The 24,387-nt window shown below is 39.6% G+C and overlaps 1 protein-coding gene across 9 annotated transcripts in view; it reads left to right on the top strand.

Moving 5' to 3' along the window:
• The window catches only part of ZMYM4 (zinc finger MYM-type containing 4), a 155,999-nt gene that overhangs the window by 33,151 nt on the left and 98,461 nt on the right, over positions 1–24,387 (top strand). For all 9 annotated transcript variants that reach the window (XM_060205861.1, XM_060205862.1, XM_060205860.1 and 6 more), the window contains one exon: positions 8,420–8,465. Coding sequence is in view for 3 of the 9 variants with exons in the window: in XM_007533098.3 (XP_007533160.2) it covers positions 8,420–8,465 (46 nt within the window). In the remaining 6 variants the exon portion in view is untranslated. The remainder of the gene's footprint in view (positions 1–8,419; positions 8,466–24,387) is intronic.

Consider the following 24,387-nt stretch of genomic DNA (forward strand, 5'->3'; position numbering starts at 1 on the left):
ACCCCCACTAGGTCCTCTGTCACCCTTCTTGGACCTGTATTCTCCCCACCCACCCACCCCAGAGTCTTTTACTTTGGTGTGATACGCCAATTCCAGTTCAGGTTCTACTTGTGCTTTTTTTTTTTTTTTTTTTTCTGATCTTGTTTTTCAACTTCTGCCTTTTTTTTTTTTTTTTTAAATATTTTTATTTACTTTACTTTTTGTTGCCCTCATTGGTTTTTTTTTTTTTTTTTTTTAAATCGTTGTTGTGGTTATTATTGTGGTTGTTGATGTCATTGCTGCCGGATAGGACAGAGAGAAATGAAGAGAGATGGGGAAGACAGAGGGGGAGAGAAACATAGACACCTGCAGACCCGCTTTACCGCTTGTGAATCAACCCCCCCTGCAGGTGGGGAACCGGGGGCTTGAACCGGGATCCTTGCGTTTTGCACTACCTGCGCTTAACCCACCACGCTACTGGCCTACCCTCAGCACTTTGGATTTCTTTGATATCTGTTGTGATATCTCTTCTTTCATTTATAATCCTATTTATTTAAGTCTTCTCACTGTTTTGTGTGCCTGGCTAAGGGTTTATTTTGTTTACTCTTTTGAGGAACCAGCATTTAGCTTTGTTTATCTTTTGTATTGTTTTCTTATTTTCAGTGTTATTTATTTCTGCTCTAACTTTAGTTATTTCAGACATTCTGGTTCCTTTAGGGTTCCTTTGTTATTAGTCTTTAAGGTGTATAATTAGGTTTTTTTTTATATAATAGGTTGTTTATTTGAGCTTTTTCTTGTTTCCTAATGTGTGCTTTTGTCTATGAACTTTTCTCTCTGTACTGCCTAGCTATGTCTCAAATATATTGATAGCTCTTGTCTTCGTTTTCATTGAATTCTCAAAGGGTGGGGGAGATAGCATAATGGTTATGCAAAGAGACTCTCATGCTTGAGGTTCCACTGTCCCAGGTTCAATCCCCCATACCACCCTAAGATAGAGCTGAGTAGTGCTCTGGTTAAAAAAAAAAAATCTTTATTGAATTCTCGAAATAACTTTGATTTCTTCCTTAACTTCCTCTTTGACCCAGTAGTTATTAAGTAGTGTACTGTTGACTATCCATATTTTGGGACTTTTACTAATATTTTTATTTGTTGTTAAGTGCTAATTTAATTCCACTGTGGTCTGAGAAGATGCTTGAAATGATTTCAGTGTTCTTGAATTTGTTGACACTGTCTATGGTTTAATATATGGTCTTATCTTTGTGAATGACCCATGAGGACTTGAATAGAATGTGTATTATAGTTTTTTGGGGTGAATGACTCTGAAAATGTCCAATGGTTCTAGCTTACTTACCTGTTCATTTAGCTCCCTCGTTTTAATTTTTTTAAATTATTTTATTTATTGAATAGAGACAGCCCGAAATCTGGAGGGAAGGGGGTAATAGGCATACAGAGGGGGGAGGGGAGAGAGACACACCTGTAACATTGCTTCACTACTTGCAAAGCTTTCCCCCTACAGGTGGGGACTGGGGTCTCGAACCCAGGTTCTTGCGTATTGTCACATGTGTTCAACCAAGTGTGCCACCACTCCCTTGTTTCTGTATTGATTTTCTGCCTAGATGATCATCTAGTTGAGAGAGTGGGGTGTTGAAATCTCCTACTATTACTGTGTTGGTGTTAATATATAAAATGTGTTGCTGTTAATATATTGCTGTAGCTCTTTTAGTAGATGTTTGATGTATTTAGATGGCCTCTCATTAGGTGCATAGATGTTAACAATCGTTAAATCCTCTTGATTGACAGATCCTCTGAGTATTAAGTAATGTCTGTCTCTATCTTTTTAATTTAATTTTATTTATTTTAAGGTCTATTGTGTCAGATATGAGAATAATTGTTCCTACTCTTTTGTGGTCCATTGGCTTGTATGATGGTTTTCCATCCTTTCACTTTGAGTCTATGTTTGTCTTGTTGAGTTAGGTGGTGGGATTCCTCCAGACAACATGTAGTTAGGTTGTGTTTTCTGATCCATCTTCCCACTCTATGCCTTTTAATAGGTGAATTCAGGCCATTGAGATTTATTGATATTGTAGATTTAAGATACTTTAATGCCATTATCCAAAACTTTGAGAGTGTTCTCATATATGTTTTTTTTTTGTTTGTTTGTTTGTTTTTTTGCCTTCAGGGATGTTGCTGGGGTTCGGTGCCTGCACCAGAAATCTACTGCACCTGGAGGCTCCCCCCCTTTTGTTGCCCTTGTTGTTTTATCATTGTTGTGGTTATTATTGTTATTGATGTCATTGTTGTTGGATAGGACAGAGAGGTGGAGAGAGATGGGGAAGACAAAGGAGGAAAGACACCTGCAGACCTGTGTCACTGCTTGTGAAGTGATCCCCCTGCAGTTGGGGAGATGGGGCTTGAACAGGGATCCTTAGATGGGTCCTTGCGGTTTGTGCCATGTGCACTTAACCCACTGCGCTACCACCTGACCTATGATATATGGCATGTTTATGGAGATAGGATTGTTTTTAGGAGACAATTCGGAACGTCTTGCAGGGCAGGCTTGGTGATAGTTGATTCCTTCAACTGTTGATTGTCAAAGGTTTTTATGCCTCCATCTAGTCTGAATGACAGTATAGCAGGATCCAGTAGTCTTAGCTGAAAGCCTTTCTCATTGAGTGCTCAATATATAGCTTGCCATTCCTTTCTGGCCTTCAGTGTTTGTATGGAGAAATCTGCTGCTAATCTTAAGGGTTTTTCTCTCTCTGTAAGTGACTCTTTCTCTTACAACCTTCAGGATTTACAAAAAAAATTTTATTTTATTTTTTATTCATGAGAAATGATAGGAGAGAAAGAACCAGACCTCATTCTGGTACATGTGCTGCAAGGGATTGGACTCAAGACCTTATGCTTGAGAATCCAGTGCTTTATTTACTGAGCTACCTTCCAGACCACCAGGATCCTTTCTTTATCCATATCCCTTTTCATTCTAAATATGATGTGTCTTGGTGTCTGTAAGTCTGGGTTTATTCTGTTTGGGACCCTCTGGGCTTCTTGAACCTTTGTCTTTTATGTTGTCTAGAGAAGGAAAGTTCTCAGGTACTATGTCCTGTAGAATGCTTTCTTCCTCTTCCTCTCTTTCTTCCTCTGGTAAGTCAGTAGTGCGTATATTACTTCTTTTGAAGTCATCCCATATGCCTCTTATTAGTTTCAAGTATCTCTTAATCTCTTTGAGATCTCTTTCTTAGTTTCCTATAATTCATCCTTGATCTTGCTAATTCTGTTTTCCTCACTTATTCTGTTCTCTCCCACCTGCTGTTGTTTTCTGAAGCTCAATTATTTTGTTACCCTGTTGTGATATATTAGTTTGTTCAGTTAGTTATGCTCTTAGCTATTTCATTTTTCAGCTTTCTAATCACCTCAAGATAGTGTTTTCTTTCATAGTCTAATTTGCTGTTATTTGATACTACTTTCAAAAGTTTTCCTCTCTCCTGTGACTAATGCCTTAATTTAGTGTTTGGATATTGTCGTCATTCTTATGTGCTTCTACCTTTGGGGGGCTTTTATCTGGGCTTTTGTTCTGTTCATTTCTCCAATGTTTTTTCTTGCTTTAACCATTATAAATGGTGTGTTATGAGGTCCCTCTCAGTATTTTTCAATCCAGTGACCACACTTGCCTGGATTGATTTGTGTGTAAGTAAGGTACATAAAGAGTTCACAGTTGTGGAAATTAACTGTTGTTTCAGTGTTATCTCTATTCCTGAGGTGTGAATCATAGTAGCTGTTAAAAGCCTCCTATGTTCTTTATCTTTCCTGCAGGTTGATGATGGGTTTTTCTATGCAAAAATCCATCTTGACTTTTCTAGTCTCAACTTTTATTCCTCCTCTTTTATTATCTTTTTATATTTATTGGATAGGCAGAAATCAAGTGGGAAGGGGGAGATAAAGAGACAGACTCCTGCAGCACTGCTTCACTACTCACAATGTTTTTATTGCAGCTGGGGACCAGGGGCTTGAACTTGGGTCTTTGAGCATAGTTACATTTGCTCAACCAGGTATGCTACCACATGACCCTTCTTCCTTTTTTTTTTTTTTTTTTTTTTTTACCAGAGCACTGCACAGCTTTGGCTTATGGTGGTGTGGGGATTGAACCTGGGACTTGGAGGAGGCTGGTGGGAAAGAACAAGTCAGAGCAAAAACCTGAGACTTGAGAGCCTCAGGCATGAAAGTCTCTTTGCATAACCATTATGCTACCCTCCTATCTTCCTTTTTATTAAGGTTTTGTTTCTTCATTTGTTTCTTCATTTTCTTTATTCCTTACTCTCTTTCTCTCTTTACCAGAAAACTGCTCAGCTCTGGCTTATGGTGGTGTGGGGGACTGAACCTGGGACTTTGGAGCCTGATCATATTAAGAGTCTCTTTATAACCATTATACTGTCTACCCCTACCCTTATTAAGATGTCCAGAAGTCAAATCTAGGACTTCAATCATAAAAATTTTGCAATATCTCTTTTGCCATCTATCTTTTCTTCATTTTTAAATTAATTAATTATTTCATTATATTTTAACCAGAGAACCGCTCAGCTCTCATTTATGGTGGTGCAGGGGATTGAACCTGGGACTTTGGAGCCTCAGGCATGAGAGTCTCTGCATAACCATATGCTATCTTCCCCCTTTTTAAAAATAGTTTTATTTATTATTGGATAGAGACAAAGAACTTGAGAGGGGAGGGAGGAGATAGAGAGGGAAAGCGACAGAGACACCTGCAGCCCAGCATCACCACTTGTGACGCTTTCCCCTTACATTTGGGGACCAGGGGCTTGAATCTGGGTTCTTGCACACTGTAATGTGAGCACTTAACTAGGTGTACCACCACCTGTTCCCCATATTTCTTTTTTTTTTTTTTTCTCCAAAATTTTTATTTATAAATTGGGAACACTGACAAGACCATATGATAAGAGGGGTACAATACCATCCAATTCCCAACACCGGAACTCTATATCCCATTCCCTCTCCTGATAACTTTCTTATTTTTTAACCCTCTGGGAGTATGGACCCAGGGTCATTATGAGGTTCAGAAGGTGGAAGGTCTGGCTTCTGTAATTGCTTCCCAACTGAACATGGGCGTTGACAGGTCTATCCATACTTCCAGCCTGTCTCTCTCTTAACCTTGTGGGGGAGGGAGCTGGGGAGGTCTGTCTGTCTGTCTATCTTTCTTTCTTTCTTTTTTAAATTTTTTAGTTATCTTTATTTATTTATTTGATAGAGACAGCCAGAAATCAAGTGGGAAGGGGGAGATAGGGAAAGACAGAGACACCTACAGCTTTGCCTCACCACTTGCAAAGCTTTCTCCCTGTAGGTGGGGATCAGGGGCTCGAACCTGGATCCTTGTGCATTGTAATAAGTGTGTTCAACCAATTGCGCTACCACCTGGCCCCATATATATATATATATATATATATATATATATATATATATATGTATGTATATATATATATATGTATATATATATATATATATATAAAATTTTCCCCTTTTGTTGCCTTTGTTTTTTTATTCTTGTAGTTGTTGTTGTTACTGATGCCATTTGTTGTTGGATAGGACAGAGAAATGTAGAGAGGAGGGGAAGACAGAGGGGGAGAGAAAGATAGACACCTGAAATTCTGCTTCACGCTTGTGAATCGACTCCCCTACAGGTGGAGAGCAGAGGGTTCAAACCGGGATCCTTAATGCCAGTTATTGTGATTTACAGCCAGTCATTGCGCTTTGAGCCACGTGCGCTTAACCCGACATGCTATCGCCTGACTCTGCATTTCTTTCTTTCTTTTTTTTTTTTTTAAAGGCAAAGCCTTATTTATTTATTTTATTCCCTTTTGTTGCCCTTGTTGTTTTATTACTGTAGTTATTGTTGTTGTTGATGTTATTGTTGGATAGGACAGAGAGAAATGGAGAGAGGAGGGAAAGATGGGGAGAGAAAGATAGACACCTGCAGACTTGCTTCACTGCTGTAAGTGACTCCCCTGTAGGTGGGGAGCAGGGGCTAGGGGATCCTTACCCTGGTTCTTGTGCTTTGTGCAGCCTGAGCTACAGACTGACTCCCTCCCCATTTCTTTCTTTCTTTGTTCAAAGCACTACTCACTCTTGTTGATGTTGGTTCTCGGGACTGAACCTGGATCCTTATAAAGCCTCAGGCTTGAGGATCTTGTTGCATAATCACACTGTGTCACAGCTCCTCTTTGTTCTTTTTGATTGCTATGTTTCTTTTTTTTTTCTTCTTGTTTTATAGTATTTATTTATTTGTGATTGTGAGGGAGATAGTGAACCAGAACATCACTCTGGCCCTGGGAATGCTGTAGAGTGATTGTGGGGACCTGATGCTTGAGTGTCTAATGTTTTATTGATGGTACTTACTAGGCTGTTATGTCTTCTTTTTCCTTGCACTGTTGAACTGGTTAAACTTCTTGGTACAATTTTGAGTGATAGTCCTCACCTGTCGGAAGAAAACTTTGTGAGTAGTGAAGCAGTGTTGCAGGTGTTTCTTTGTCTCTCTCCCTTGATTTCTGGCAGTCACTATTCAATAAATAAATAAAGATAATAAAAAATAAAAATCAAAGGGAAAGAGACAAATACTTGCATCCCTGCTTCAACACTTGTGAAGCTTTCCCCTTGTAGGTGGGGACTAGGGGCTTTAACCTGGGTCCTTGCACACTTATGTATATGCTCAACCAGGTGCACCACTGACATGCTTTTTTTTTAAAGAAACTTCATTATTTATATTTTTTGTTGTCCTTGTTTATCACCATTATTGTTGTTGTTATTGTTGTTGTTGAATAGGACAGAGAGAAATCGAGAGAGGAGAGGAAGACAGAGGAGAGAGAAACACACCTGCAGACCTGTTTCACCGCAGTGACTCGAACCCCCTGCAGGTGGGGAGCCAGGGGCTCAAACCAGGATCCTGATGCTGATCCTTGAGCTTTGTGCCACTTGTGCTTAATCCGCTGCACTATCGCATGGCTCCCCTGACATGCTTTTTGAATTTGTCTTTAGTCTTAACAGCAAAGCCTATTTGCAGCTGTTTGTTTTGTTATTTCCCTCCCCTCCCCTCCCCTCCCCTCCCCTCCCCTCCCCTCTTCCTTTAAAAAACTTTTTATATTTATTTCCTTTTTGTTGCCCTTGTTGTTTTATTGTTGTAGTTATTATTGATATCATTGTTGTTGGATAGGACAGAGAGAAATGGAAAGAGAAGGGGAAGACCCGGGTTGCACTACTGCCTGACTCCCCTCCCCTCTCCCTCTTACCTCCCCTCTCCTGCCCCTCCCCTCTCCTGCCCCTCCCCTCCCCCTCCCCCCTCCCCTCTCCCTCCCCTCTCCCCCTCCCCTCTCCCCCTCCCCTCTCCCCCTCCCCTCTCCCCTCCCCTCTCCCCCTCCCCTCTCCCCCTCCCCTCCCCCTTTCCTCTCCCCTCCCCTCCCCCTCCCCTCCCCCTCTTCCCTCCTCCTCCCCTTTCCCCTCCCCCTCCCTCTCCTTGCCTCTCCTTTCTCTTTTTTTCTTTTTTGTTCTTTTACCAGAAGACTGCTTAGCTCTAGCTTCTGGTGATGTGGGGGTTTGAACCTGGGACTTTGGAGCCTCAGAGAGATAGACACCTGCAAACCTACTTCACTGCTTGTGAGGCAGCCCCACAGTAGTTAGGGAGCAGGGGCTCAAACTGGTTTCCTTGAGTGGGTCCTTATGCTTTGTACTATGTGCACCTAACCCGGTGTAACACTGCCCGGCCCCATAGTTTTGATTAGATAATTCATAGACTTCTCAGTATTAGTTAATTTTTAGTAAATTATTGTCAGTTTTCTTTTATTTGTTATTGCAGGTTTATATGTGTATATATGGCCCTTATTTGTCATATAAAAAGTAATCTTAAAAAATAAATTTTTGGGAGTCGGGCTGTAGTGCAGCGGGTTAAGCGCAGGTGGCGCAAAGCACAAGGACCGGCATAAGGATCCCCGTTCGAACCCCGGCTTCCCTCCCCACCTGCAGGGGAGTCGCTTCACAAGCGGTGAAGCAGGTCTGCAGGTGTCTATCTTTCTCTCCTCCTCTCTGTCTTCCCCTCCTCTCTCCAGTTCTGTCTGTCCTATCCAACAACGACGACAACAACAATAATAACTACAACAATAAAACAACAAGGGCAACAAAAGGGAATAAATAAATAAAATAAATATTAAAAAAAATAAATTTTTATCATTTTATCCTGAAATTTTTGAGTTTTGATTTGGGCGACTTAGACTTAGGACTTTTTAATCATTCTTAATTGCATTTTGCTTTATTTGGCAGCTCTTTATAGTGTAGATTTTGGGCTGAAAGTGCAGTTCATGGGGAAGTGGGACGTCTAACAAAAGTATGATAGAAGAATATGAAAATAATGTGTACTTTTCTCTTTCCTTTTTTGCTTTTTCAGTTTGAGCAGAAAACTGGTGCAGTTTTTGATGAAATTGTAGAGAACTGTAAGTACCATTTTAGAAAAAGAAATTATGTCTTTAGATAGATGATAAATATAAGTCTAGACGGAACATTTGACTTTAACAGTGGGCTAGCTAAAGTGCTATTCTACTTTGATTTAGTTTAAATTTCATCACATCCTGCTGGTGTTTTTATCAAGGTTATCTGGATTGTAACTGTCTACCTCTTTTTTTTTTTTAAAAAAAATAAAACATTGTCATAATTATTAATATAGCCACACTGAATTGTGTAGAGATTTCTACTTGCCATTCATACTTTTTTATTTTGTTTATATGGTCTCTTTATCTTCTCTATATTCTTTCTGTTTCTTATGATTATAAAAGTAATACATTTCAGTTTTATAATACAAAAGTGAATAAAGTAGAAAATAAAGGCTTTTGTCTTTAACATTCTCCAAACATACCCAATTAAAAAAGTTTAATATATATCTTTCCAGACTTTTTTCTGTGAATGTATATGTGTGTGGTCATAGATGCATTACATATATGTGATGGCTATGAATTTGTATATGTGTTTTAGGTACTGTATGAATACTGTAATTGTTTTTTTGTTTGTTTCTTAACTACTTAGAAATCTATGTTCTTGGATATAGACTAATTGTATTCTTTCTAATAGCTTCTTAATGGTTTAGTGTGTGACTGTATCATAATTTAATTAATTTGTTTATGTTTGTAAATTGTTTTCAGTATTTCACTATGGTATATACACAGTATATGCCCCTTATATACATGCTGTTTACTTATTGATGTGCTTTTGTAGCATTAAATCTAGGAACAAAATTGATGTCATCCAATGATGTTTGTATACTTGTTTGTGAATTTCTACATCAAAGGGGAATTTGTCTTTATTTTTTCATATGTCTACTTCCACTGGCAGAATCTGAATATTTTTTTGTCTTTAGAAATAATTGATTTATGATTGTGAGTAATTATCATTTCTCTAGACTACATAGTGAGAGATTGTTGCAAGCCAAGAAAATCAATTCTAGTTAGCTTATCTTGGAGAAATTTGAGCAGCATATTAGGATATATTTTTTTAATTTTTTTTTAATGTTTATTTAATTTATTCCCTTTTGTTGCCCTTGTTGTTTTATTGTTGTAGTTATTATTGTTGTTGTCGTCGTTGTTGGATAGGACAGAGAGAAATGGAGAGAGGAGGGGAAGACAGAGAGGAGGAGAGAAAGATAGACACCTGCAGACCTGCTTCACCGCCTGTAAAGCGACTCCCCTGCAGGTGGGGAGCCGGGGTTTGAACCGGGATCCTTATGCCGGTTCTTGTGCTTTGCGCCACCTGCGCTTAACCCACTGCGCTACAGCCCGACTCCCACATATTAGGATATTTTATAGAATTTAGGGAAAACATAAAGAATAAATTCACTCCAGAGATTTCTGTGAAAGATCTTGGGCCTGCTGTTTATAGTAATATCAGAAAGCAATTAAGGCTCAATAACTTTTAGTCTTTCTGCAGATCCATCTTAAATTTCAAGTTCCTAGGAAAAATAGTATGATTAAGCCATCGTATCCCTGATGTTTTGTTTAAATGTCTACTGTCAGGTAAGATAGGATCAAATTTTAAAACATGACTGTTAGGAGGCATCCATAGCCATTATTTCTCATCTTCACCAATTTTTTTTTCTCTTTTTGACCACCTGCTTTTTGAACATACCTTTGCTTAATGAGTCTATATACTGATAATAGAAAGTAATCAATTATTGTTCAGTGAGGGCCATACTCTGCTGACTTATTTATGTAGATGTTATAGTAATAGTTATCTTCAAGTGGTAGCAGGCAACCTAAAGCAGTACCAAACTTCTGTGATCAGGGTCCATACCCTCTACTTGCTGGTTATATTTCTTGTGTCTGGCACTTATATGCTACACCTTGAAACATTTTTTGGCAGGTTTATAAGCTGAGGATTTTATACCAAATGTTGAGTGTAGATGGTTTAGTCAGTATTTCCTTTCTCTTTCTTTTTAAAGATTTATTAACACAGAGAGAAGGTGAGAGAACCAGAGCATCACTCTGGTATATGCATTATCAGGGATTGATTTAGTGCTCACCGTGCCACCCCTCAGCTGCAAGATTACTTTACATTTCTCCCTTTTTAGTAGTCATTTGGGGACTGTGGAAGGCTCTAAAGGTAGAGAAGTGGCTAGCTACAAGAGACTGGTCTCTAGTTATGGAAGGAATTCAGACTGCTACTCAGCTCGTATTCAGGTTACCACCTATTCCAAAGAGAGTCATATGAAGCCCGCCATTTTCTCTTGAGGTCCATGTCCAGAAAATAATGGAGTTTTACTGTTTCTCAGGCAAGTTCTTCAGAATACCTCACGAGCAGCCAGGAAGGTGACAACATGGATACAACATTGGACTTTCAAGCATGAATTCCTAAGTTTGATTTCAGGCATTGCATATACCCAAGTGATGATGTTCTGGTTGTCTCTCTTTTTTTAATTTTTTTATTTATTATTGGATAGAGACAGAGAAATGGAGAGGGGAGATGGTGATAGAGTGGGAGAGAGACAGAGAGGCACCTGCAGCCCTGTTTCACTGCTCATGAAGCTTTTCCCCCTGCAGATGGGGACCAGGGGCTTGAACCCAGGTCCTTGTGCACTGTAATGTGAGTGCCTAACCAGGTGCACCACCACCTGGTCCCTCTGGTTGTCTCATGAGTTAAGCAATCAGTCAACCAGATAATTAATCAGTGTTTTTCCCCCTCTCTTTTCTCTTTCTTTTTGCCTCTAAGAGTTATAATTGGGTGGGAGTGGGGGGAATGAGGGTGGTGCTCCATGCCTGCACTATGAACCTGCTGCTCATGGTGTCCATTTTTTCTTTTCTTTCTTTCTTCTTCTTCTTTTTTATTTTTTATTTTTACTTTTGCATGGGACAGAGAAATTAAGAGAGGAGGGGAGATAGAGAGGGGGAAAGATAGACACCTGCAGACCTCCTACACTGCTTGCAAATCGACCCTGCAGGTGGGGAGCGGGGAGAGGGGGACTTGAACAGGATTCTTGTGCACATCCCAGTGTGCCCGACCTCCACGCACATTTTTTAATATTTATATTACTAATAATATTTGGCTGATAATATAAGAATACTGAGTCATACTATGCACATAAATTATAGACTTTATTAACTTCTGTAAAAATTTAAAAACAAGATGTAATTGATTACTACAAATAGAAATGTTAAATCTAGAACTACTTAGTACATGTGAAGAAATAAACATCTGTATATGAAAGACACTTTATTATTATTATTATTTACTATATAACGTTACTGAACCAGTTTGCATTTTCTCAAATGGCGAATGAGACACAGATTAAGATACCTCTTTGGTTTCTGATAATGTCAGCACCATCTGTCTTTTGGAGGGTTCACTTTCTTTTTTTTATTACCATTATTCATTTATTGGCTAGAGACAGCCAGAAAGTGAGAGGAGGAGGGGAGATAGAGAGGGAGAGAGACAGAGAGACACCTATAGACCTGCTTCACCACTCACAAAGCTTTTCCCCAGCAGGTAAGGACTGGGGACTCCAACCCGGGTCCTTCTGCACTGTAACATGTGCGCTCAACCAGGTGTGACACCACTCAGCCCCGGGTTCACTTTCTTCTTCCTCTTCTTCTTCTTCTTCTTCTTCTTCTTCTTCTTCTTCTTCTTCCTCTTCCTCTTCCTCTTCCTCTTCCTCTTCCTCTTCTTCTTCTTCTTCTTCTTCTTTTTTATTTATTTATTCCCTGTTGTTGCCCTCCGGGTTCACTTTCTTTCAACATTTATGATACTCTCTACAAGGACACCAGTGGTGCTTGGTAGTAAAGAATGCTCTGCTAAGTTGCTCTGTTGTGGGTCCATTAAATTTTTTTTTTTTAATTTGTGATTAATAGTACAAGATTATAAGATCACAGTGCGTAGTTGCACACCACATCCTCCACCAAAGTTCTGTGTACCCACCCTCCCTCCTTCCATTGTCTATCATGGGTGTTTGTTCCACGTCTTCACCTTTAAAAAAAAAAAATTATTTATTTATTCCCTTTTGTTGCCCTTGTTGTTTTAGTCTTCACCTTTTTCTTATAATCTAGTTTTCAGCACTTGATCATGCGTCTCTCCATTAGTATGCACGGCATCTGTAGTGTAGCAGGTTAAGTGTACATGGTGAGAAGTGCTAGGAGCAGTGTAAGGATCCTGGTTCCAGCCTTCGGCTCCCCACCTGCGGAGGCAGGGGGCGTTGCTTCGCGGACAATGAAGCAGGTCTGCAGGTGTCTGTCTTTCTCTCCCCTTCTCTGTCTTCCCCTCTCTCCATTTCTTAGTCCTATCCAACAACAATGATGGCAATAGCAACAACATTAATAACAACAACGATTTAAAAAAAAAAAAGCCTACAGGAGCAGTGTATTCATAGTGCAGGCACTGAGCCCCAGCAATAACCCTGGAGGCAAAAAAAAAAAAAGACTGTCATGCTCTACCTGTTATTATAGGACATCTTTTAGCATATTTAGAAGACTATTACCATAGAGCATTAAATAAAACACTTGTTATATTGAAAGAAAAAAAATCCTTTGCTTCATTACCCAACTTTATGAATATTATCCTCAAGCCTGTAAGTCTCTTTTTCTCTTCTCTAAACAGGTACCCATTATCTTGATTATTTATTTATATAATCACATTTTCATTATTAGTCAATATCTTCTTTTTTTGAATCATATCATATTTGTTACCACTCTTCATTATAAATTCCTGAAGTTTGATTGTAGAGCTGCATCTAACTCTCACTAAGTAAGTCATCACTATTTTGTAGTAATTCTTTATGTAAATGTAATATTGTGATAAAAAAATACATATTTGGGGGTCCAGGTGGAACACCTGATTAAGTTCTCACTTTACAGTACCTAAAGACCCAGCCTCAATCCCCGGTCCCCACCTGCAGGGGCAAAGCTTCAGGAGTAGTAAAGCAGGGCTGCAGGTGTCTCTGTCTCTCTCTACCTCTCTTGTCTCCCCCTCCCTTTCAGTTTCTGTTTCTATTCAGTAATAAACAAACAAATAGAAACATGTGTTTGATCATTTATCTGTAGTTGTTTATCCATAGCTGTGAAACTCTTGGACTTTTCCTTCATGGCTAGAGTAATAATTGTCTTTTGCTCTGTAAATGAGATGACTTTCTGCTTTGCTTTAAGATCTTACTTATTTAGTGAAAAAGATAGGAGAGACCAGATATTACTGTACACTGCAGAGGATTGAATTTAAGACCTCATGCTCGAGAGTTCAATGCTTTACCAACTGCACCATGTCCTGGGCTGTTTTTTCTTCCTATCTAAAAATGTTAACCTGGTGCAGTAAAGTTCTTGTGATAACCAAACAAAAGAAAAAAAAAGAAAGCCAGTTTAAAATTTGCCATTCGACCCTGGAGGTGAAGTGGTGCAATGAATAAGACATTAGACTCTCAAGCATTAAGGTCCTACATTTGATCCTGATATTCCCAGTGTTTATTTTTACTCTTGTTGCTAGATGCAAGAATTACTGACTAAACAAACATCATGACATTTTTCTTTTACTTATTTATGTATTTATTTATTCCTTTTTGTTATCCTTGTTTTATTGTAATTATTATTGATGTCGTCGTTGCTGGATAGGACAGAGAGAAAAGGGGAAGATGGGGGGGGGAGGGGAGAAAGATAGACACCTGCAGACCTGTTTCACCACCTGTGAAGTGACTCCCTTGCAGGTGGGGATCCAGGGGCTCGGACCGGCATCCTTAAGCTGGTTCTTGTGCTTTGCTGCCACCTGCAATTAACCTGCTGCGCTACAGCCCGAGTCCTGTGAAGTTTTTCTGTCTTCTCCTAGGAGTTGTATAGCTTTAGGTCTTTTTTTTTGTTCATCTCTGGTTTTTACATAACCATTATGCTATGTCCCCAGCCCTCATCTCTGGTTTTTATGGTGGAATGGGGATTGAACCTTAGACTATGGAGCCTCAGGCATGAGAGTTTCTTTGTGTAACCATTTTGCTATCTACCCCCATCCTTTAGGTCTTTTGTTTAAAATATAATTTATAAATCTGGCCTGCTGTGAATATATTTTATGATTTTTCCTAGTGTTCTATCATAAAGTTCTCATCTATGAATATATTAATTTTATTTATTTAGAGACAGGCAGTGTGAGACTACAACACTGAAAGTTCTTTTTTTTTCCCCCCACTCCAAGGCATTTTTTTTTTTTTTTGGTGATTAATAGTGTTTTTGTTCCCCATTGCACCCACCACCAAAGTCCCCTGTACTCACCCTCCCAGTGATAATCACCATAGCTCTCACAGTCTTAAGACAGTTTGTTTACTTCTGTTTATCTTTTTGCAAGTTTGTTTTATTTGTTCTTTAGATATACATATGAATGAAACCACCCCCCTAAGTATAATCATCTAAAGTTTTATCCATTTTCTTCCCCAAAACACATGCTATCTTTTTTGGTTTCATAGTAATCTTTCATGGATTATACATCCCATAACTTAATACATTTATTTATTTTAAATTTATTACCTTTATTTATTTATTAGATAGAAACAGCTGGAAATTGAGAGGGAAGGAAGAGATAGAGAAGGAAAGAGACACCTGCAGCCCTGCCTCACCATTATTTGCAAAGGTTTCCCCTGCATGTGGGGATTGGGAGCTTGAATCTGGGTTCGTGAGCATTACAATAATGTGCACTCAGCAGGTGCACTACCACTTAGTCCCTTAATTTTTTTTTTCCTAGAGCACTTCTCAGCACTGGTTTATGGTGGTGCTGGAGATTGAACCTGGGATTTTGGAGGCTTTGGCATGAGGTTCTTTACATAACCATTATGCTATCTCCGTGCCCCCATAATATTTTTTTTATACAGTCAAAACCTCTTTTGAGTTCCAGAGATACTTATATAAGTTAATTAATATATTACACCATATCAACAATAGGAAAACCAAAAGATGTATGATTGTTTCAGTAGAGGAAGCTTTTTACTGAGATTAAACAACCTTTTTTTAAAAAACATTTATTATCTTTATTTATTTATTGGATAGAGACAGCCAGAAATTGAGGGGGGGGAGAGAGAGAGAGATACCTTCACACCTGCTTCACCACTCGCAAAGATTTCCCCCTGCAGGTGGGGACCAGGGACTCGAACCTGGGTCCTTGTGCACTGTAATATGTGCGCTCAACCAGGTGTGTCACTACCCGGCCCCTAAACAACCTTTTATGACTATGACTGTCTTAAGAGAGCTAGAGATTGAGGGAATACTCCTTATTTTAGTATAGATTATATGCAGTGAATTCATAGCCAACACCATATTCAGTGGTGAGAAATGAAAAGCTTTCCCTTTTAGTTCAGGAAGGTAAGATCATCCACTAGTTACTATTCAGCATAGTCTCAGAAGTTTGAAATGTAACAATTTTAAAGTAAAAGAAATAAAAGGGATCCATAGTGGAAAAGAAGTAAAATAATCACAATTTGCAGATGACATAACAATATACAAAGGAAATTCCAAAGAACTTAGAAAGCATTAGGTGGCAGATTTTAAAATGAACATATAATTTTGGTTCACATTCCTCTGAGCAAGTAATAAACTAGAAGCATAATTTAATCCTATTTATAATAGTGTGAAAAACTTAAGTATATATATTTAGCAAAAGAGGTAAGAGACCTGATGAGATAGCATAATAATTCAGCAAAAAGATCTTCATGCCTGAGTCTCTGAAGTCCTAGGTTCAGTCCCCAGCACCATCATAAATCAGAGCTGAGCAGTCCTCTCGGGGGGGGGGGGGGTAAAATGAATACTTGTACATTGAATGTTATGAATCAATACCAAAGGAAATTAAAGAAGATACATGTGAATGGAAAGGTGTTCCATGCTCTACATCAGAATGTTTTACATCATTAGAACGATCATCTTATCCAAAGCAATAAACTAGCTTAATAAATTTCCTATCAAAATTCTAGTGAACTTCTTTAAAAGAATAGAACAAGTGGGGGTAGGTAGCATAATGGTTGTGCAAAGAGAGTCATGCCTGAGGATCCAAAGGCTCAGGTTCAGTCCTGTGCACTGACGTAAAGCAGAGATGAACAGTACTCTGGTAATAAATAAATAAATAAATAAATAAATACTTTTAAAAAGGAGGGAGTGAGTGGTGGTACACTGGGTTAAATGCATATAGTATGAAGTGCAAGGATCCGCATAAGGACCCTGGTTCGAACCCCCAACTCCCCATCTGTGGTGAAGCAGGTCTGCAGGTATGTCTCTCTCCTCTCAATTTCTCTTTGTCCTATCCAATAATAATAATAAAAAATAAAAAAAAGATGGAAGGAAGAAAGAAAGAAAGAGTGGCCACCAAGAGCAGTGAATTCTAGTGCCAGCATTGATCCCCATCGATAAACCTGGAGGCAAAAAAAAAAAAAAAGAACAAATGGTATAGATAGATGTTCATCTACATCCACAAAAGACCCCAGACTCAGAAAAGCAAGTTTTGAGTAAAAAAGAATATGAATGAAGACATGCTTCCTGACTAAAAACTATACTACAGAGCACTAGTAATAAAAGCTGTGGTACTGGAATAAAAAATAGACTCTCAGATCGATGTAATAGAATTTAGAAGCCAGAAATAATCCTTTGTACAGATGGACTGTTATTTACAATAAGGTTGTCCAGAACATTAAATGGAAGAGAGTCTCTTCAGTAGATGGTGTTGGGGTAATTGAGTAGCCACATGCAGAAGAGCAAAATACCACTACTTGTCACCATGTGCAAAAGTCAACTCAAAGCAGATTTAAATGTCATACTGTGATGCTGCTTTCCAAATATCAGAGTCCTCTAGTAAGGAAAACAAAAGCAAAATTAAACTAATGGGATTACATCAAATCTGAATGTTTTTGCATAGCAAAAGGAATCATTACCAAAACCTGTCTTCCTGTTGTATAAAGGAGATACTATATCCCTTACATCAAAGGGCTAATCTAACAGACTTCATCAGTGAAGATAAGCAGAAGGCCATCAGGAATGTGAAAAACTGCCCAGTCATTGGCTATCAAAGAAATGCAAATCCAGAAAACAGTGAGATACCAGGAAGCCCAGAGTGAATGACTTACATCAATCCTGAATGAATGACCTACATCAAAAAACAGAAATAAGTGCTGTTGAGTATACTGAGAGAAAGAAACCCTTTTATACTGTAGGTGCTCCTCCTGTGGAAAATAGTTTGGCAATTCCTCAGAACATTTAAAATGGACCCATTGGCAGGGGAGATTGCATAATGGTTAAGCAGAAAGCTTTTATTATCTATGGGTCTGAGGTTCCAGATTCAACCCAGATACCACCATAAACCAGAACTGAGCAGTACTGTGGTTTATTAGAAAGTTAGAAAAAGGACCTGCCATATATATAGAAGAGATGATATCTCTTCTAGGCATCTATCCAGAGGATTTTGAAATGCTTACCAAAGAGGTCCATGTACACCTGTGTTTATGGGAATGTTATTGGTAATAGCATGAAAAAACACCAAGTTTCCAACTAACCCAAGTGTCCAACAACAGATAAGTGTTTACGGAAGTTATAGGTATGTTATACACAGTGGAATATTACACAGCTGTAAGAAATGGCATTTTTCTCTTACTACAACATTGATGAAACTGGAGTGAATCATGTTCATGAAAGAAGCCAGAAAGAAGGACAAACATTAGGTAAGCTCACTCATATGTGGTACCTATGAAACAAAGCAAGGGGTAATGCTGTGGTCTATTATAGTAGAATCAGGGATGGAGTAACGGGTGGAGGTGGGGGTGGAGTGGGAGGAGAGGGGTCCTAAGGGAGCCTAGGGAATCTAATGCTCTGGGTTTGTCTAGCTGTTGGAGGAAGACAGTGGTCTGGTGGAGGCTGAAGTGTACTGACGTCTATCTTGTATTTACATGATGACAACCCTGTAAATCAACATTTTCTCAATAAAGTGATGTTGAAGTTGAAAAAATTATATATAAAAATCAAATTTAAGGCAGAGGGTAGATAGCATAGTGGTTATGCAGACAGACTCTTAATTTAAGTCTGAGGCTCCAAAGTCTGATCCCTCCAAAGTTTGATCCGTCGCATCATCATAAGCCAGAGCTGAACAGTGCTCTGGTTTAAAAAAAAAAGCAAAAAGCAAATTTAAGGGATCAGTGGGACTCTTCACCTTGGGAACTGGCTAATTTTACCAAGTGCACAACTCAAGTTGGAGCTTCAGGTTTACCACATGGAGGAAGCTTCAATGCCTGGCCTGTCTGTCTGCTGACCGTCAAACCCATGACTGGTGCCTCAGAGAAAGAATAGTTTCCCTTAGTGGTCTGGGAGGTGGTGCAGTGACAAAACTTTGAACTCTCAAGCAGGAAGTCCTGAGTTCAGTCCTCTTGCATCACATATGCCAGAGTGATGTCTGGTTCTTTCTCCTCCTATCTTTCTCATTAATAAATAAAAGGGAGTTGGGTGGTAACGCGAAGATCGGTATAAGGATCCCAGTTTGATCCCCCGGCTCTCCACCTGGAGGGGAGTCGTTTCACGGGTGGTGAAACAGGTCTGCAGGTGTCTCTATCTTTCTCTCTCCCTCTCTGTCTTCCCCTCCTCTTCCCATTTCTCTCTGTCCTATCCAACAACGACGACGTCAATAATAACTACAGCAACAAAACAACAAGGACAACAAAAGGGAATAAATAAATATATATAATAAATAAAATCTTAAAAAAAGAATAGTTCCCCTTAAAAGATGTGAACATGAGGCTGGGGAGATAGCAAAATGATTACGTAAACAGACCCTCAAGCTTGAGGCTCTGAAGGTCCCAGGTTTACTCCCAGCACCACCATAAGCCAGAGCTGAGGACTGCTCTGGTTGAAAAACAAAACAGGGGACCGTCCAGGCAGTAGCACAGAGGGTTAAGCACAAGGACTGGCCTAAGGATCCAGGTTCAGGTCTACAGTTATCTTTCTCTCCCCCTCTATCTTCTCGTCCTCTCTCAATTTCTCTCTGTCCTGTCCAACAACAGTGAAAGCGATAACAACGATAATAACAACAATGATAAACAACAAGGCCAACAAAATGGGAAAAATGGTCTCCAGGAGCAGTGGATTCATAGTGCAGGTACTGAGCCCCAGCAATAACCGTGGAGGCAAAAAAAAAACCAAAAACCTGATGATGAACCTTAAGTCATCATCTTATTGACCTGTGACTACTTTATAGGAAACCAGTAAATGCTTTAAGTAGTGGTAATATCTAGGAGAGCACCAGTGTCATATACTTCTGATCAAAACTGGTTGAGAGTCTGATCAAGAGGGGAGAATTCCCTCCATTAGGGGAATCATTATTTATGCTGGATTTCATACCTAATACCTAATTAATAGTTTAATACCTAATTAATAGTTTCTCTTAGCGGGGTAATTTTAAATCAGTTGAAGTTTTCTGATTAGCAATAAGTGAAGAAATCAGCATCTTCGGTTCCCCTACTTAACTATAAATAACCTTTCGCTAACATCTAGCTATGCCTTCTTTGTGGGAAATCACTTGACTTTTTTTTTTTTCCCCTTTGGGACTTTGTTAGGAAGTGAACCTCCTGGAATGGAATTAGAGAATACCATGAAAAGAAAGGTCTCACCCGAGTGATGAGGGTAAAGGGTTGGCAATCCATGCCTGATGTCTCTGTACACAGTCTGAGGTGAAGCATGCTGAGATGGTACTTGTTGCATTGATTAGGTTGGAATTGGCAGATGCAATATCATTTGGTATGACATGATAGAAGCATTCAGGGAAGTGAGCCCCACCCCAGAGGTTCCAGGACTGGGAGAAACAAAGGCTCTGTAGAGGAAGCGGAGATTCCTGTTATCTTAGGATTTAAGAAGACAATAGATACTTCTTTCTTTTTAAAATCTTTTTTGTTTAATATTTATTCCCTTTTGTTGTTTTATTGTTGTACTTATTGTTGTCATTGTTGGATAGGACAGAGAGAAGTGGAGAGAGGAGGGGAGGGTAGAGGGGGTAGAGAAAGATAGATACCTGCTGACCTGCTTCATCGCCTGTGAAGTGACTCCCCTGCAGGTGGGAAGCCGGGGGCTCGGACTGGAATTCTTACACCGGTCCTTGCACTTTGTGCCATGTGCGCTTAACCTGCCGCGCCACCACCCGACTCCTAATAGATAGTTATTTCAGTAATCACATTGTTTGGCAATTGGGTTGACTTTGAAAAATCCCTTTGTTAGGATTTGCTGTATCATACACACCATCACCATATTTTATGTCCTTTGACATTTGCATATAGTTACGCCATCGGTTGCGTTTGTTCTTCCTGGACTAAGCTTTTAAGAGAGTCAACATATCAAAGACTCAGCCTATGTATTAAAAAGACTCAGTCTGTGCTTTAACACAGGTCTGTGCTTGAGACCCCACCAATGTGTCCTGGAGCTCTGCTTCCCCAGAGACCCACCCTACTAGGGAAAGAGAGAGGCAGACTGGGAGTATGGATTGACCAGTCAACGTCCATGTTCGGCGGGGAAACAATTACAGAAGCCAGACCTTCCACCTTCTGCAACCCACAATGACCCTGGGTCTATGCTCCCAGAGGGATAGAGAATGGGAAAGCTATCAGGGGAGGGGGTGGGATATGGAGATTGGGTGGTGGGAATTGTGTGGAGTTGTACCCCCTCCTACCCTATGGTTTTGTTAATTTATCCTTTCTTAAATAAAAAATAAATAAACAAAAGAAGTTTGAGATAGTCAGTTTTTCCCCTCTCACATTAAATAGTGATTTATATGACCACAAATTAATAGGAGTGTACATAAACACCATTCCCACCACCAAAAGACTGTGTCCCCATCCCATATCCCCTCCCTCCCCCCCATGAAGCTGAACATCCACCCTCACCCTCCACCCAGGGTTTTTACTTTAGTGCCCTACTACAGATTTATTCAGATCCTGCTTTGAGTTTCCCTTTCTGTTCTTCTTTCTCAACTTCTATTTATGTGTGGGATCACCCCATACTCATCTGTATCTTTCTGGTTAGCTCACTTAACAGAATTCCTTCTAGCTCCATCCAAGATGGGTCAGACAAGGTGGGTTCATTGTTCTTAATAGCTGTGTAGTATTACATTGTGTATATATACCACAGCTTTCTCAGCCACTCATCTGTTGTTGGGCACCTGGGTTGCTTCCAGGTTTTAGCTATTATGAATTGTGCTACTATTGTGCTACATAGGTGTACACATATCTTTTTGGTTGCGTGTTATGGAGTCCTTGGGGTATATCCCCAGGAGAAGAATTACTGGGTCATATAGAAGGTCCATGTCTAGTCTTGTGAGAGTTCTCCAGACTGCTTTCCACAGAGGCTGGACCAATTTATAGTCCCACCAGCAGTGCAGAAGGGTTCCTCTGTCCCCACAACCTCTCCAGCATTTGTTGCTGCTGTGAGAATGTATGTCATTCTCACAGGAGTGAGGTGGTATCTCAATGTCTTTATTTGCACTTCTCTGACAATCAGCGACCTGGAGCAATTTTTCATGTTTTTTAGCCTTTTAGATCTCTTCTGTAGTGAATGTTCTCTTCATATCCTCTGCCCATTTTTGGATAGGGTCATTTGCTTTTTTGTTGCTATGTTTGCTTAACTCTTTGTATATTTTGATTACTAGTCTCTGTCTGATGTATGGCATGTGAAGATCTCCCATTCTGTGAGGGGTTTCTTTGTTTGTGTGATAGTTTCTTAGGCTGTGCAGAAGCTTTTCAATTTGATATAGTCCCATTGGTTTGTTTCTGCTTTAGTCTTCCTTGCAAAACAAGGTTTGTTTCATCAAAGATATCCTTGAGATTCAGGTGGGAAAGTGTTCCACCAATATTTTCCTCTAAGTATTTGATAGCTTCTGGTCTAACATCTAGTTCCTTGATCCATTTGGAGTTGATTTTTGTTTCTGGTGAGATATGGTGGTTCAGTTTCATTCTTCTGCATGTTTCAACCCAGTTTTCCCAGCAACATTTATTGAAGAGAGAACCTCCTTCCTCCATTTAATACTTTGGGCTCCCTTATCAAAGATTAGATGTCCATAGGTGTGAGGGCTTAGTTCTGGGCTTTCAATTCTGTTCCACTGGTCTGTGTGCCTGTTTTTGTTCCAATACCAGTACTAACATTTAGCTATGCCTTCTTTGTGGGAAAACACTAATTTTTGAGCCTTAACATAATTCCAGTGAAAACGCCAGCAGGATGCTTCTAGAAATTGCTTGAACTGCAAAAGATCTAGAATAGCAAGAGGACATTGAAAAATATGCTTTTGATATATAATATAAAACCAATGAAGATCACAAAGTGCAAAGACCATTGGAAGGATCCCAGTTCGAGCCCCCAGATCCCCACCTGCAGGGGGGTTGCTTCACAGGTGGTGAAGCAGGTCTGCAGGTGTCTATCTTTCTCTCCCCCTTTCTGTCTTCCCCTCCTCTCTTCATTTCTTTCTGTCCTATCTCACAATGATGACATCAATAACAACAACAATAAAAAACAAAGGCAGCAAAAGGGAAAATAAATAAATATTTTAAAAAATACCAATGAAGATAACATATTCTCCACCTGCAGGGGGAAGTTTTATGAGCAGTGTTAATCAGATCTGCAGGTCTTTCTTTCTTGCTGTCCTCATCTCTTTCTTCCCTCTCAATTACTCTTTCTTGTCAAAAAGAAAAGTGAAAAAAAAAAAAGTAGTATTAACCTAAGGATGAACATACATATCCATGGAGTAGAATAGTACAGAAATAGATCCAAACACACAAATCAGTATATTTTCAACAAGGTGCCAGGCTGGGGAGTCAGGCAGTAATGCAGCGGATTAAGCGTAGGTGGCATAAAACACAGGGACTGCCATAAGGATCCTGGTTTGAGTCCATCTGCACAGGAGTTGCTTCACAAGCGGTGAAGCATGTCTCTCCCCATTTCTTGCCTTCCCCGTCTCTATTTCTCTCTGTCCTATCTGACAACAACGACATCAGTAAAAACAATAATAACTACAACAATAAAACAAGGGCAACAAAAGGGAGTGAATAAATAAAATATAAAAAACCTAAAAAAAAATGGGGGTTGGGCAGTGGCGCAGTGGGTTAAGCGCATGTGGCGCAAAGCGCAGGGACCGGCGTAAGGATCCCGGTTTGAGCCCCCGGCTCCCCACCTGCAGGGGAGTCGCTTCACAGGCGATGAAGCAGGTCTGCAGGTGTCTATCTTTCTCTCCCCTTCTCTGTCTTCCCCTCCTCTCTCCATTTCTCTCTGTCCTATCCAACAACGAATTGCGTCAACAAGGGCAATAATAATAACCACAACGAAGCTACAACAAGGGCAACAAAAGGGGGGAAAATGGCCTCCAGGAGCGGTGGATTCATGATGCAGCAATAACCCTGGAGGAGGAAAAAAAAAAACAACCTAAAAAAAACAACCAAATGAACAAAGTACCAAGCTAAACCAGTCAAATCCATCTCAGTAAACGGTGCTGATACAACTAGATATCCAAACATGAAAAAAATTTGACCTTTACAATACATATAAAATATGAATGCTAAACCTTTAGTCATTAAGACTAAAATGGGAAAGACAGTAGGAAGAAAAAAAGTAGAAATATTCATTACCATGAGACTTCTTATTAGAACACAAACACAGATATATCATCAGTGATACATACCATTGAAGTTCAAAACTTGCACATTTCAAAAAACCCGATAAGGGCCAGAAGACATTTTACTCTGTAGAGCAAGTGCTTTAGCTCTGAGTTTAAGTCCTGACACCACACAACTTAAGTACTCTGGGGATTGGCAAGAAGGATGGGAGTTGCTATACTTCAGTGCTGTGTGTCTTTACCCCTCTTTTCTCTGAAAATGACCTAGACCTGTGAAACCCCAGTTAAAGCTATGAAAGGAAGAAA

Source organism: Erinaceus europaeus, chromosome 13 (assembly GCF_950295315.1).
Source record: "Erinaceus europaeus chromosome 13, mEriEur2.1, whole genome shotgun sequence".
Classification (NCBI taxonomy): Eukaryota; Metazoa; Chordata; class Mammalia; order Eulipotyphla; family Erinaceidae; genus Erinaceus; species Erinaceus europaeus.